This window comes from Schistosoma mansoni, chromosome 5, assembly GCF_000237925.1.
Source record: "Schistosoma mansoni strain Puerto Rico chromosome 5, complete genome".
In the NCBI taxonomy this organism is placed as follows: domain Eukaryota; kingdom Metazoa; phylum Platyhelminthes; class Trematoda; order Strigeidida; family Schistosomatidae; genus Schistosoma; species Schistosoma mansoni.
The window spans coordinates 3478068-3494687 of record NC_031499.1 but is presented as its reverse complement, the minus strand read 5'-3'; the positions used below and the strand labels follow the sequence as shown (position 1 = coordinate 3494687).

The 16620-nt window shown below is 33.6% G+C and overlaps 1 protein-coding gene across 1 annotated transcript in view; it reads left to right on the top strand.

Moving 5' to 3' along the window:
* Positions 1 to 3365: 3365 nt before the first annotated feature.
* The window catches only part of Smp_160120 (hypothetical protein), a gene marked incomplete at both ends in the record, with an annotated part of 15028 nt that continues 1773 nt past the window's right edge, over positions 3366 to 16620 (top strand). The window contains 4 exons of the mRNA XM_018797659.1: positions 3366 to 3606; positions 4958 to 5105; positions 10518 to 10699; positions 11625 to 11771. Coding sequence (XP_018652679.1) covers positions 3366 to 3606; positions 4958 to 5105; positions 10518 to 10699; positions 11625 to 11771 — 718 coding nt within the window. The remainder of the gene's footprint in view (positions 3607 to 4957; positions 5106 to 10517; positions 10700 to 11624; positions 11772 to 16620) is intronic.

Sequence of the window (16620 nt, the reverse complement as noted above, 5' to 3'; positions counted from 1 at the left end):
TCTTGTCTTCCAAAACAGAAAATCTACGAGGACACTCCAAAAAAGTTCACAAGCCCAGAACGAATTACTTGTCAGCTGACTACCGACTTTCCCATCGAATAATCAACGAGTGGAATTCATTACCTCAGCACGTGGTTGAGGCTCCATCCGTCGACTCCTTCAAAAGAAAGTTGGATCAGCTGAGAGACCATCATTGCCAGGACTAACACAGGCCATCAAGCCTCCTGTCCTTTCCAAACTGAAACTGAAACTGAAACTAGTCGTGTCCCGAAGAAAATTTAACGAACTACATCCTACGACCACAAAAGTACTCAAATAAAGTTTCATGAAGGATGTTACCACTAATCAAAATCAAATACCTTAGTTACTTGCAGTTAGTTACTACAGTGATGGGCAATATATATTTTATCACTGACTTGAAAGGAAAACTCAGTATTTTGAAATGCAGTTAAGTTGCATGTTAAGTCATGGACTGATATAAAAAATGATCACAATAAGCACTATTAAATCTGGCTGCCAAAATCAGTTCACGATTTTAGGCTGCGTCATTTGGTTGCGAAAAGCAACAATTTCGCTGTTTGCTAACCTCTAAGTTTCACACTTAGTTGAATCCATATCATTCTTCTGTAGTAAGGATAGGAGATCTATCGAGCTATATAAATCCTTGGAGTATGCATAACTGTGAGAATCCAGTCTCGTTTTGAATACATGTTCTGGTGGAGAATTCCAGTAATTCTATACTTCCTGTGAGAAACGGAACCACAGACGTAAATGATTGGGTCTCGACTTTTAAACTTTCTTAGAATGTCCTCTCAAATAATCAGTCGTTGATAAAATTAAAAGATAAGACATACCATTGCGAAGATCATTGTCTAGTATACCATAAACCGATAATACTTATGATAATTTACGCCATGTCTTATTTGGGGTAAAATCCACTAAACGCAAAATATGTCCAATCAGTTTTCTAGTTTTTAGATGCCTGTATGGTCATTACCCTTATTCTGCAAAAATATTTGTTCAAAATTTTTATTCTTTGATCTAGGTACTAGCATAAAATTATAGTATGCGTCACCAAAATACTTTTTTCGATAGGAAATTTGTAAGTCCATCCATTCACTGTCTTAAACCGTTAGGTAGTTGTTTAAATGTTTCAAGCTTCATGTTAAGATGTTTCCTCACAGTCACGTTTAATAATAAGTAGGAATTCTATGAACCACTGGCTTATAAGAAGTAGTTTACCAATAAAATATTTATTATGATGTAACTAAAAGTTATTCAGCGATCACCATGCATTGATCTATTACAAAAGAGAGTATTAGACTTGATTTGCGAATTGATATTGCAGCTATGTTAAAGCAGAGACACTTGATATGTATTGTGAAAATTTTAAGTTTATTACGTTCTGGTACTAACCATAGTGATCAACTGGTGTTGAATAGACTCTGGTACTGTTTTTAATGTTTATATACTTGGCTGACATCAGATAATATTAAGCAAATCTTTTTGAATAACTGCAACCAAACCTACAGTGTTTAAATTTGAATCCAAATAAATTTTGCATTAGTTTGTGCACAAAACACGTTACTTCTATTTGTACAACAAGTTTTAAGGGTTGCTTTGAAGCAAGTTTCAGGAATTAACCAGTCTCATTAAAGATCAGTAACGGGAGTAGTTATGCAAATAGTCGATTGAAATAGCGGATTACTTGAGATAAACAAAGGAAAACAAACAACCATGTGCCTGACTTAACAGTTGAATGTATGGACCCTAAATATTACCAAAATACTTAAGTTATAACAAATCACCGCATAGTTTAAGGGTTACTAAATCTGAAAACATTTACATACTTAATAATTAATATTTATTGAAGTTTAAAGAATGGAAAATGTATTGCGACTAAATGTTCGTATAGTCTTTTTTATTCAGTAAATAAAACTGTTAACTACAAGATTGATAATAATATCTTCAATAGATATACTTCGTATGGCATTCCATAGTATATTACTTTATTATGAACTTTAAAATGAAGATTATTAAAGTGTCATTAGAGTTTCTTAGACTAAATTCCGTGCAGTTCTCAGCTAAACAGAATGTGTTTCGTGATTTGGCTGCCGAGATTTCGGACATGCATCCAGTCAATTTTTTTATACGTAAGATATTTTGTCAGACATGGAAGTACCCATTACTTAATTAACCAATATTTTATTTCCGATGTGACGATTTCATGTGTTTTATTAAATCTAAAAGAAATCAGGTTCAGGCCAATAACCTTTGATACGAAATATCTTAGTAAAACTTGATAATTCCAGGCTTATCTTATTTTTATGACTTAAGTCGGCCAACGTTTGGGATCCTAAAATATTCAGGAACTACTATTAAAACCATTGAACAAATGTGGTGAAGACTTTATGATATACCGGTGTCCTCTATAAAGCTTTTCCACTGTTTCAGGGAACTAAAACTCTGAGTTTGTAAAAGCGGATGATTAAAGCTTCAAAAGAACCACTTGTTTCTTTTAAATCTGTAAGATTTAGTTCCACGTTAAATTACTAAATATTTTGGTTGTGCCGTATTTTTTAAGCTGGGTGACTGAAATTTAAGGCTTTCGTCGTAGTTGCATAGTATAATGAGTGCCTGATCAATGCAGGAATTAACTGTTTAATTATTCCACAAGCATTTAATCAATCTGTTTTGATGACTTCATCTGTATTTAGTCTGTGAGCATTGATGTGATAGATAACATGTCGCTTGTTTTACAACTAATCTGTATTCCTATACGTGATTAGTTTGTTTATTTCTTAGATGCTGTATTTGCTTTTTTGCTTTTATGCCTTACAGCCTACATCAGATAAGACAAAGTGATTGTGTTGGCTTATGTACTTTTTTCATTTAAAAGTCGTTTGAACTCAGTGTTATGGCTTTGGGAATCTTTTTAAGTATGATAGAAGTGTTTGTTTTCTATTTACTGGAAATATATCTACTACGATGTGTTAGTTTGTCGGCTATCTTTCTATGATATCAGGAGGATTGCCACTTCTACTGAGACAGGCAGAAAGTAGGTTTCATCAACTTTTCGGTAGGAAAGAGTCCTGAAGTGTGCTTCAGCACTCTTGAAAAGTATTGCTATTCAATTTTTACTGCATTTTTGTTGGATTCCCACCGCTGTTGTCTAATACTAGATCTACGTGGCTTAGATTAATATATACTTGCATTTATAAATCTCATGTATTTGTACCATTCTTGCTCTTGTAAATGTTGTTTAATTCAAATTTATTTCTATAGAAAAACACCCACCAGTTAGTTGAAATGTGAAAACTCAAAATAAACAAATATACAACACAAACAGACATCTAAAACAACTCATGTCGTCTTATCAATCGTATAGTGGTGTTGTTCATACAAATCTAAGTTCAGCAGCAAGTGTCTCTGCTGATCTAATAGCACACCGTGGTGTTTGGCGTAAAATCATATCAATAATTATATTTATGGGATTTTTGATTACATCATGGGCTACTATTGTATTACATGTGATGAATTTTACAAATGAAAGTACTTTAGAGTTATCTGTTTCAATCTCGGTATTAATAGCTGGACAATATATAAGTAAGTAAACAAATTCATTTATGGATAAATATTAAGGAAAAAGCAAGGTATCTCACACATCATTGTTTGTTATACTTATTCAAATATATGTCACAGTTTTAAGTTGTAAATTTATTGCTTAACAAAATAAGAAGATAGATGTTTAGTGTATGTCACTTTCAATGCAAATTACTAATTGATGAAAATAAATGTATACTATTCACTTAGTATTGTTTGTTTGAATCTTCCCATCGATATGTTAGGACTGCAACTGGTCAGTCTCTAATTGGCATATGTGCATACTGTGCGCATTGCCTCGATATAGCCTAAATTTACAAGCATGGTAAGCAAAGATGGATAGTGGCTAGCAGTTGAATCCAGGACGCGCGTTTCGTCCTATTTGGGACTCGTCAGCTGGATGTACCTGCATCTCAGTGTTGATGTTCACTCCGGGACTCGAAATCAGTACCTTTCGCTTCAAACGCCATAGCGCTATCCACTCGGCCACTGAGTCCTGATAGCCACTTGCTTGTGCAATGGGGTGAAGTGTAATTCACATAGTATTGTTTGTTTGGATCTCCCCATTGATGTTTTTGGACTGCAACTGGTCAGTCTCTAATTACTATACTATGTTGACGCTAATTTGAAACTGAATCAGTGTTATTTGTACACTGTGTAGTGCTCTGATTGCATAGTCTTGAAGTTTCTAGAACTGAAAGTAATTGTAAATCAATTCAAAACTAATCTTCTTTATTCTATTTATAAGTATTTGTATCATACCGATTTCACTCTTCAAGACTGAAGTTTATCAGTCTCTTTTAATATATTTGGATGGGGAGAGGATTACCATCATATTTTTTTATATTGATTCACAAGGATTTTTACGCAAATTTGGATAGTGGTTAGCACTGGAATCTTTGACTTGTCAACTGGATGTATTCAGTATGTCAATGTTGGTGTCCACTTGACAATTATGAGAAAATTCTTACACGATACATCCATCCTTAAAGAGACTGATCTTAGCTGAAATAGCAACGGAAAGATTCTAAAACTTACAGTAAAGCAAAATTTATCCGAGCTACACAATCCAGTTGCCACATGAACTCAGTAGATAAGTGGATAACAGATTGAGGGAAAGGCACTAGGTTCAAGTTTTGTGTAAATACCAACATTTGAATTTAGGTACACTCAGCTGATGAGTCCCTAATTTAGATAAAATGAGGTTCTTTTGTTCCGCCATTACATACAATCCATCTATTTAGTCTAATTAAATGTTGAGCAGTTAGTTTTCGATGCATTTATGGTACTTAAATAAAAGTAAAACTAAAATACAATTACTCTCTGTTATTTTTTTCTTGTTCTGAATAAAAAGTAACAGGTATTGTGGATGGTATCATTTATTGGAGACGTTGGAATGCATCAAGTCAACGTCAACGTACAAAAATACAAGAACAAAATAAAGAAGCATGGGTAGTTATGCGAATTACATTGACAGTTTTAGGAATGGCACCAATTGCAAGGTGAACTAATAACATTCATTTTTAACCTTAAAGTTTAAAATTTAATTTTGATTTAAATGTTTTATTTGTTGACTGATACTTATCTATACCGTAGAGAGTTTAAAATTAGCCCTTTCTTTTCACTGTCACAGGTTCTAATTAGACAATCTTGCCAAACATTTTCTTGACTTCATCTCTTTTTATTAATACCGAAAACAAAGTGTATCCATGCACAATTTTGTCAGATCCTAGGTTATTCATAACTGATTTACTCTTCAATTTAATCGTCTATTTGAACCATTAAAAAGGTCATTAAGAGAGCATACGAATAAAATGTATTTGAAATGTTGAGAGAACTAGTGTTGTAGTGAATGAGAACACAAGTGGGGACAATCGAATGCATTTGGACACAAAATTACAGGACATCATACGGTAAATGTCAATCAATTGTCTCAAAGTTGACTGTTCCTTTTGCAAATATCAGTCAATCGTCTCAGACTTCATTGTTTTATTGTTTCCACACCAATCATTCTCTTTGTTTTCGTTCCCTTTTCTTCAATCTTCTTAACCTTGTATCTCCAGGTATTTATTTCACTTTCGATCGGTGATATATACTACTTATATCTATTGACATCAGTAGCACACACAACAATATACTTTTATTGAATATCATAGAGTTGAGATCATGAGTCAATTGAAGCTAGACCACCATGGAAAACCTGGAAGCACTAGACGGCCGTTTCGTCGTATTATAGGACTCCTCAGCATTGAATAACCATAAACAAGATCATAAGCTATTAACTCTATTGGACCAAAAATGTAACCTAAAATTATTTCAGAAATTTATTCCAACACTGAGAAATCCGAAAAATGTTTCTACGCACTTCTAATATAGAATTCAACTAAACTGAACTAGAAAAAATACATACATACACAGATATTTATTGTTATGACATAACTGGATATTCACGTTACCAACATGTTCCTCTCTTATCTATATATATGTATATATATGTCAGTTCTAATTAGCACTATTCAACTATTATGTAACAAATTATGTAACAATTCAATAGAACCTTCTCATATATATAGATATTGAACATATTTTCATAGATCATCTAATCGATTATTTGTTAATGGTAATATATAACTATGATATTTCACCATAGATATACACTGACTGTTATGTAACTTAGTTACTTGTTAAGAGTTCATTCAAGCCTGAATAGAAAGAAAGAAAAAAATAATCAATTTAGGTCATAAAATAGTCTGATTAAATATTCATAAAACTAAATTTCTACTATACTATTTGGTGCATATGAAGAAAATATGTAACAAACAGAAACGAATAGATTGTGAAACTTTAAGGAAAGGGTTTTGTGGAGATTTCAGTAATTCCATAGTTGAAATCATGAGTCAATTGAAGCTAGACCACCATGGAAAACCTAGAAACACTGGACGGCCGTTTCGTCCTATTATGGAACTCCTCAGCAGTGTGCATCCACTAAATCTCGCGAGGCGGGATCGTGGATGCGCACTGCTGAGGAGTCCCATAATAGGACAATTTCATATTTTATTTTATGTATAAGATTGGTGTTTAAATAACATTCATCATTAAGACATATCGTTAATCTTAAAGGAACTACTGTTTATTACGTAATCCATAATCATGTCACATAATGTTGAAAGTATAGATACAACTAGTAACCTAATAGACTCATAATGAATCTCTTATAGGACTGATATCTGGGATCGTGGATGCGCACTGCTGAGGAGTTCCATAATAGGACGAAACGGCCGTCCAGTGTTTCTAGGTTTTCCATGGTGGTCTAGCTTCAATTGACTCATGATTTCAACTATGAAATTTTAAGGAGTTTATTTCATAATCTCTGATTACTCAATAAGCAAGCATTGATTATACAAAACATGTCCATACAAATACAATCAAGTAATGTCACCTATATAAAGTTCCTTGGTACTAAACGAATTCTATCAATTGAATTACAGTATGGTCATTATTTTAAAAGATTTAACATAACGTGTACAGGGTTATGAGATATTAGAATCGACTGATACTGATTAATATAGAAACTTGGAGACTCTATTCTTATTGATGTGTGGGTGAGAATGATAATGATTGGTTGTTTTGCTGAGTCAGACATGTAGATAGTGTGACAGGTGTTATATGTGTCATATATTTCCCTATCCTTATTATTATTGATTAACTGTTCCTTGTTTTTCGATTGTGTCGGATTTTGGTGTGGAAATATACTGACCATCTGGTCATGCTGATCACATGTTCTTGATCTAAGTTGTGTTGAAGTCCAGTAGAATAGATGCTGTGTGAGAAATATAGTGTAGATATTCGTCTAAGATAAGTTAACGTCCCACATACGTGTAAAAGTGAAAGGACTGTTATAACAAGAAACCTTAGCGTTATAACAAGTATCCTACCGTTTATAACACTTATTGTCAACGGTTTTTTTTATCATTTACAAACTAGAAGAAATCTACAATATATTTACCTGTAATGAATGTAGTCTATTGAGTTATCAGAGGAATCCGTGATATATTAAGATCAGCTTCATAAGACCATAGAGAGATGGTTTAATCACTCAATTTTGAACTAGGAAATTTCATGTTCCAAATCCAACTCCACCTAACTTGGTTCAGGTAGATGGATAGTATGTATACTATGTTTCACAGCAGGTATGAATCGTTTTTACTTGAAAGCTGAATTCTTAACTTACAAAGATAACTCTTAAGCATTCGATGCTATAAGACAACTCACTTTTATACTATTAATTGATTTGAATCAGAAATACTATTCAGCAGAATCTAATTTATTTAATTCCTTGAATATATTTTGGAGCATTTCAAAGAGTTTAAAATGAGTAGTCCTATATGATTGTGTGAAAGTATAAATAAGTCATTTAGATTATTAACTGAAACACATTAATTACAAGACTGTTATAAACAAATCACAATAAATGAGGATACGAATTGAAATAAATAACAATTTACAGAACCAGTGAGAGTGCGAGCAGATTAGGTCTCAAAAGAGATTTTAGTTCGTACCATTTAAGTACTTTTGATGACGTGATTTATAGTCTTATTGAGGATTTATATCGATTCTGGAGACAGTTGATATTTTAGTAATCATGTATTCGTGGTTAGCTGTAGAATCCTGGTTGTTAATTTCATTGTATTCTGGACTTTTCATCTGGATTTACCTGCATCCAATTGTCAGTAATCATAGAGGGGCTCGAACCTAGCACCGATGAGCATGCACATATGTCAATAGATATTGATCATATACAGTCTTTAATCTCCAAAATGAGAATGCTCAAACAATTGTATATGTATAAGATGTAAAGATGGTTGTCAATAACTATAAACAAAGCTTGATACAAATTTACTTAGTAATGTTTGTTTGTATCTTCCCATTGATGTTTAGGACTGCAACTGGTCAGTCTCTCATTGGCCATATGTGCATACTGTGCGTATTGCCTCGATACAGCCTTAATTTACAAGCATTATGAGCAAAGATGGATAGTAACTAGCAGTGGCTAGCAGAGTGAACATCAACTCTGAGATGCATGTACATCCAGCCGACGAGTCCCAAATAGGACGAAACGCGCGTCCTGGATTCCACTGCTAGCAACTATCCATCTTTGCTCATAAAGATTGATACAGTTACATTTGACCAAGCTTGAAAACTCATTTGAAATGACTGTTCAACAGTTACACATTTATACTTAAATTGTGACAATAAAAAGGTATTCATCATTTTTTACCACATCATGAAACCAGAATAATTATGATTGTCATCAACGTTATAGTTAGACCTTATTGATAAATGCTAATAAAAGTACTTTTCAATTGAGCAACTTTCTATTTACTTAAATCAGAGATTGAATATTGAATCTAAATAAATTAGTTTATATGTAAAAAATTAGCATATCGAGATTGCCATCGTTTCACTAGTGGTAGTGTGGTGTGCGCTACTGATGTCGACAGATATAAGTAGTATGTATCACCAATCAAAAGTGAAATGCCTGGTGGCAGAAGGTTGAGAAAATCGAGGAGAAGAGAAAGAGAATAGAGAGTGATTGGTATGGAAACGAAAGAATGAGGTATTACTGTATGGTTCTCAGACTTTACCAAAATATTCTGTAATGTGTTCTCGTTCACTACATTAGTAGTAATCATGATATAATATGCTGATTCGAATCTTTCAGTGACATCGTTCAAAATTAATCTAACTGGCAATGTTGACTACAACCATGTTGAAAATGGTGAATACCTCTTCAATTTAGTCGAAAAAAAAACGAATGAATGAACACTCAGGTGGGGACAACCAATTTATTATTTCATACAAAATTACAGAATATCTTCGTAAAATATGAGAACCATACATTGAATACTTCATTTGAAAATTTTCATCATTTGTTCTTCACATTCTGTATGATCCCGCCAATTCATAATTCCTTTTTATTCTGTTCTATTCAACTCGATCTTCTCAGCTTTGTGCTGCCAAGGTTTCCACTTTCGATTGGTATTATATACTACTAATGTTGATCGACATAAGCAGCATACACCACAAATACATTCATTCCATCTTTGTATTATAATTTTCTACGCTTTTCTGAAATCTTTCAATGTCATTTGAAGATGAACATTTGTTTGAACAAAGATGGATAGTGGCTAACAGCTTAATCCAGTATTCGCGTTTCGTCCTATTTGGGACTCGTTAGCTGGATATACCTGCATCCCAGAGTTGATGTTCACTCCGGGACTCGAACCATATATCATTTGCTTCAAACACCATCGCCTTATCCACTTAGCTACAATAATCAAAAGATACAAGCAAACAACACAAAGTAAATTTGTTTGAATAATTTGAATTTTTCACTAATCTTACTTACTTACGCCTGTTACTTGTCGTGGAGGAGCACAGGTCGCCAAACGGCACTCTCAATCTAATCCTGTCTTGGGTAATCTTTTCAATGTATGCTTCCATTTCCCGGTGCAATGTGTTCTCCGGCCTTCCTCTTTTCCGCTTCCCAAGTATTCCAAGTTAGAGCTTACTTCGTGGTGCAGTTTGGTGATTTCCTCAATGTATCTCCTATCTACTTCCACTGTCTTTTCCTAATTTCCTATTCAGCTGAAAGCTGACTTGTCCTCTCCCCCAGAAGGCTGTTGCTGATGATATTCGGTCAAATGATATTGAGAATCTTGCGTGGACAACTAATTATAAATAATTATACCTTCTTAATGATGGTTCTAGTAGTTCTCCACCTTTTAGCTCCGTACAGTAGAACTGTCTTGATGTTCGTATTAAAGATTCTGATTTTGATATTGCTTGACAATTGTTTTGAGTTTTATATATTCCTATTAAAATGTCTACATTTTACATGTTTTTATTTTAAGATATATTGAATCATTGGTCGTAGTAAAAAGAATGCTTAGTTTAGAAAAACAATATATGTCTGAAACAATAGCCTTAGTTAAAGAAGTTCAACAACCATCTAATTTACCAAGTGGATCATTAATTAGTGTACCAATGACAAATACTCAATTATCACAACAAAGGAAAACACCTGATATTATTAGTAAGTCATTTATTTGTGTATAAATAGAATTTATGACATGTTATCATAAAACTTTAAATGTTTAACTAATGATATTTGTATATATAGTTGAAATCATGAGTCAATTGAAGCTAGACCACCATGGAAAACCTGGAAGCACTGAACGGCTGCTTCGTTCTATTGTGGGACTCCTCAACAGTGCTCATCCATGATCCTGCCTCTCCAATTTCAAAGATTTTGTACTTAATTTTCTAGGGATTCAAGTTTAAAAACTTTAAAAAAAGCAATACGGAGCTATATCATCTTCAATCGCTCACGAAAAGGTCATATGTGTCGGGTATCAAGCAGTTGTTCTTTGGGTTCTGCAGTTACTTACTTAGATCATTGAGAACACTAGTATTCTAGTTTTCTTCCCAGCTACCTTAAGGAAAAGTCTCATTTCACAATGTTGACAATTGGGATGTGGTGACCATACTCAAACATCTAATAGCATGTAAGTCCACATGCCTAACTATCTAATGGTAACAATCTGTACAGTCGCATACTAATAATATTAAATATGGATTAACCAGACATCTAGTCTACAAATGTGAGCAAATTCAAGTCAAAAGTAATGTTCACATTAACATTATCATAACTACTTTTTCACTTCAGAGTAAAAAGTGTGAACTGTGAGAGACTCTTAATATTAATATGATTCAACCATGATTATTTACTCAAGAGCTGTGATCAATGATATATTACATAATAAGTACCTGAAATATTAACAAGATTGTTTTCGGCTTATTGTGAAATTTTCTTTATATCCAGTTCATTGTCCAATGACAGATCACAGATCTGATACGCCAGCACAAAAAAAACTGACACTGAACAAGGATCGTTTTTTATTTTCTAAAAATGTAACAGATCATTTTGTATTTTGTTTTTTCTCTAATCAAAAATTTAGGTAATCCTGCAAAAATGAGACAATTAGATACCGGACTTCAATATGTACGTCGTGTAAGACGTCAATTTTGTCGTACAGAACATGATGCAGCTATTATAGCTTTAACTAGTGGTGTAATTGGTGCTGGACCATATGCAATATCTCAAGGTATATTGTTCTATAGGAGAGAAACAATGCTCTTCTTTATGACAATTGATACAAGTAAGCAAACAGTGTTTGCCATAATTTTGTTAAATTGTTTTGTCTTATAGAATTTTTGTTAAGTTAGAGTTGAATAATTTGAACATTACAGAATGAATTTCATCAGAAAATCATTAAAAATCAGAAAGGATTCGTTAGTTGTTTTGTCCTAGCATGTGATTCCTTAGTAGTGAAAGTTAGTTTCCCTTCTAGGGATCGAATCTAAAACCTTCAGATTTCATGTTAGGCACTTTACCTTCAGACCACTATGTTGGCATCCAATTGTTTGCATGTCAAAATTCAATCAATTAACGATATTTCACAACCTTATCCTTTTTGTAATAGATAAGGCAGTACTTTACACTCAATAAAATTGTGCCCCGTTAGTAGTTGCTTCTGGTTACAACTCCAGGAATACCTCCTGAAACTAGTTACTTGTGAACGTATGATTATAATTACCATAGAGGTTTGAAGTTGATAGCTTACATTATGAATTCATCAACATTATCCTCAATAACTAAAGTGAATTAATATTGGATATCTGAAGATAATCTTCAAGAAACAGTTAATAGTGATTATTCACAACCAATATTTTCAATTGTTACTAGTTAAGCTTAAACAAATGTGCTTTAGAAATAAAAAGATTATCACCTACCGAATCATGAATTAAATAAACTTCTTAACGATTAGTGTCAGCTTTGAGGCTTTAACTGATATTTAATGCATACGATCGACCTAATAAGCTATGTTTTTCTAACCCCCAATGAAACACTACTTTATTAGTGAGTTGTTTGAAACTCATTACTCAAGTATTATTCTTTCAAATTTAGAATATTGTTAATCCTACTAACTGCAATGAGTCACTCTAGTTTTCGTTGAAACTCATAGCATACAATAAATCTTAGTGTTTAGTCACTATACTGTACTGACGAATTGAATGTTCTGTCTGATAGTTGTAAACTATTGATCAAAGCCACAACACACTAAAATGAATATCATCCATATTCTCTTCTCAGTAAAAGAGTACAAGTGATAGTGAAAAATTCGCAGCAATTACAAGATAGTACAAAGAAATAGAAATAAACTTATGTGTAAAGGAGTACTGAGGCTTAGGGCCAAGAGAAAGAAAATCAGTGCATGTATATGCTCCATTATAACTGATACTGAGCCACATCACCCAATATCTTTAACCACTGATCGCAAGCCTCAACCAGGTGGTCTGAATCTACTAATGTGACTCAGACTAGCAGTCATTTATTTCATGAAATGATATCACATTTTGGTTGGTGCCTCAAACTCCCCACCAACTCACTTTCATGCCCAACACCGCCCTTTGAAGCTGTGGGAAGTCTTGTATATCACGATGACCCTGTCATTCCTGATCATATCATGTCAACCAAGTTCTTTGAAAACCAATAAGCTTATGGCCCATGGGCGGCCAAAGTCATACTACCGACTATACTAGGATGTGAGAGCAGTTAGGTGCTTTCACCAGATAACCAGTGTCTGCAGTAATGCATCTTTTCTACAAAGCAAGGAGAGGGGTGAGGAAAGTTAGCTCTAAAAATAAAAACCACCTCGCTCCTCGGATTTTCGTCAGGAATAGTAAGACCATAAAATTACTGGGCTAACTCACCTGAAAATACTGACCGAAAAGCTTTGTGCGACCGGCCTCCTGTGGTTGTCCCTTAGGCACTACGTTCAAACCCCCAGGTTGTTAAGATCTCCCCAACCAAGTTTCATTTTCAGATCCAATAAGAAGTAATGTTCTTACAAGTTGTGGGCAACCGAGAAATGACAACCACTCACATACCTATGAAACGACCTGTACTGGTTCATAACTCCTATCAAACACTTATCCAATGGTTTTCTAGCTTAATCTATTAAAAGGTTAGACAAATAACCAACCAAGCTTAGAATGATAAAAAAACACATTATAAGACCATTCTTTCTACAATGGAAAGTGTCTAATATTTATTCGTTTCAAACTCTACTCCCATTTATTGGTATTGTATTTGTTTCCAAGTATCACTTCATATCATTTCCATGAATTATACTTATGCTCAAAATACTTTCCACTTTAAAACCTACGTATCACATATTTTTTAGAGTTGAAAACAATCATTCATCCTTTGTTCTACAATGAAAGATTATGTAGTTTGATATAGTCAATGTGTTTAGCCACGGTTGTTTTCTTAATGTATTCATTTCAAAATTCGTTTAGTTTATATAATTCTAATTTACTATGCTAATTATTTGTAAATTCAACGAATCAAGGTTTTGACATTACGTATGCTACCAATAGTTTTATGAGGTCTGGCTATTACCGATTGGTTGGTATCACGTAGTTCAAATGTTTACAGCTTAACATGGTTTGATGTAGAGAATTCATACCTTGTTGTTACATTCTTTAAGTACTGTACGGCTGTTTCATCCTAGTATAGGAATCCTCAGCAGTACGCATCCAGTGCTTCCAGGTTTTCAACAATGATTTAGCTTAGATTGACTCATAAATTCTACTATTAAATTTACTATAATCTTTACAACCCCCCACTCTGATTTTGAAATTATTAAATAAAGTTTAAGAGATGTATTTCTTTCCATTTTCTAATAACTTTACTAGTTTTATACTTGTTATCCCTCAGTATAATTCCAACAGTGATTAAGTACATTCGAAATCAGTTTTTCAAAAAAACTGTCGGTGAGACTATAATTTATAAATGACCTTTGAGCGACTCTAAACTGACTTTTCGAATGTTCATGTGCTTACTGGACGTAAATGACGGTTATAAACCAGTATGAGGAATTAGAATTGTGATTTACAGTTAATGAGGTTGGAATTAGGAATTAGATTTAGAGTTTTCATCATGAACTGACATCAGGTAAATGCTATTTAACCAAATGGACGAATGAATTTCGCGCCATAACCCAAGACCTGTTATTTTAAATCTGATTGGTTCGTTCATAAATTATAGTCTTGCCGATAAGTCGATATAATTTGAAAGCTGACTGAAAATGTCTAAGACACTTCAAATATTTCATCATAGTTCACTAATAAAATTTTCACTATTCATATCTGTATTTTTAAATTTTCAAAGTTTGAAGATCTCCATATGAATTAAGATTAAGGATTTAGTTCTTACGGGTTTTTAAAGGTTATGAAATTATCAGAAGGGGGTTTTATGGAGATTTTAGTAATTTATATAGTTGGAATCATGAGTCAATTGAAGCTAGACCACCATGGAAAACCTGGAAGCACTGGAAGGCCGTTTCGTCCGGTTCAGTGCTCTGGAGCGAGACTGGTGGGTCTTGGGTTCGAATCTCGCGAGGCGGGAATGTGGATGCACACTGCTGAGGAGTCCTACAATAGGACGAAACGGCCGTTCAGTGCTTCCAGGTTTTCCATGGTGGTCTAGCTTCAATTGACTCATGATCTCAACTATATAAGTTATGAAACTAGTCAGTTTTGTAAAGTGTCTTCGTTATTATTTTTATTATTGTCATTGTATATTATAATTGTAAACATGAATTCACACAGTAACTATATGTACGAATAACATTTAATTAGCATCACTGAAATAAATGAGACATTCTTATTAAATAGTTACGCACTAACTTTACAAATAAATCGGATCGTTTTTTAAAGTTCATTCCTATATTAGACAGAAAAGCCTCAATTTAAGTCACGATCTACAACCATAGGATATCAGTATAGCTGTTTTATTCACGTTTAAGATTTTCAGTGACCCTATATCTGACTCCAGTTGAATCATTCCTTATTGCTATTGTGATATACATGTCACCAATCCTCGTATATAATTATCGACTTAATCCGTGTTAGTGAATAATGGAATTAAATAAGTCAAATACGAGAATGGATTTCGATATTTTGTACACTCATTGATCTGGACGGACAATCAGAGGAACGAAGTTAAGGAAATGAAGAGAAAAGAGCGAAGCAAAATGATGTGCAGTGGAGAAGGAGCGTGATCCAATTCGATTTAATCAAGCGTTAATCGATATTTATAGCCGAACAAAAAATAAATCACAGATATGTGATGAATAGGATAAGAAGTGAACACACATGCGCTCATATAAAAACAGTCAAGGTTGATAAGCGAATAATTAACAAGGTCAAAATGTCACTCAAGAAGAATGAATAGATTAACCTGTCCAGAAGTTAGAATAAGTTATGTGGGCTAGACATGACAACAACACTACACTTTTTATTAGCACACTCTCACGGTTCCACTCGGGATCAAACTTATGATCTGTAGATCTCGTGACAAATCGGATACCTTAACGCAACTGAATTAACATCAAATGATTCATACATTCAACCATTGATATTGTATTATATATATCTCATGTTATCAGTTATACTAGTTCCATTCCCGATTTCGTTGAACCAAGCTTTTCACTGAAATCTTAGAAATCTATTCAAAAACATACGAATGAGATAATTTGTAGAAGAACAACTGTAAGGGAAATGTAAGTTATTGCTTCATATCGACTAAATACCGAATTATATCATCATATGAAGTGATGGATATAAGTGAAACAATTATTCTCTTCATAAAACAACATACAATCTGTAGAAGGGGTTTTGTGGAGATTTAGTATTTATCATAGTTGAAAGCGTGAGTCAATTAAAACTAGACCACCATGGAAAACCTGGAAACACTGGACGGCCGTTTCGTCCTATTATGGGACTCCTCAGCAGTGCGCATCCAACTTCTATAATTAATATAATATGTGTATATACTGGTAGGTCCTGGGTTCGAATCTCGCGAGAGCGGGTTCGTGGATGCGCACT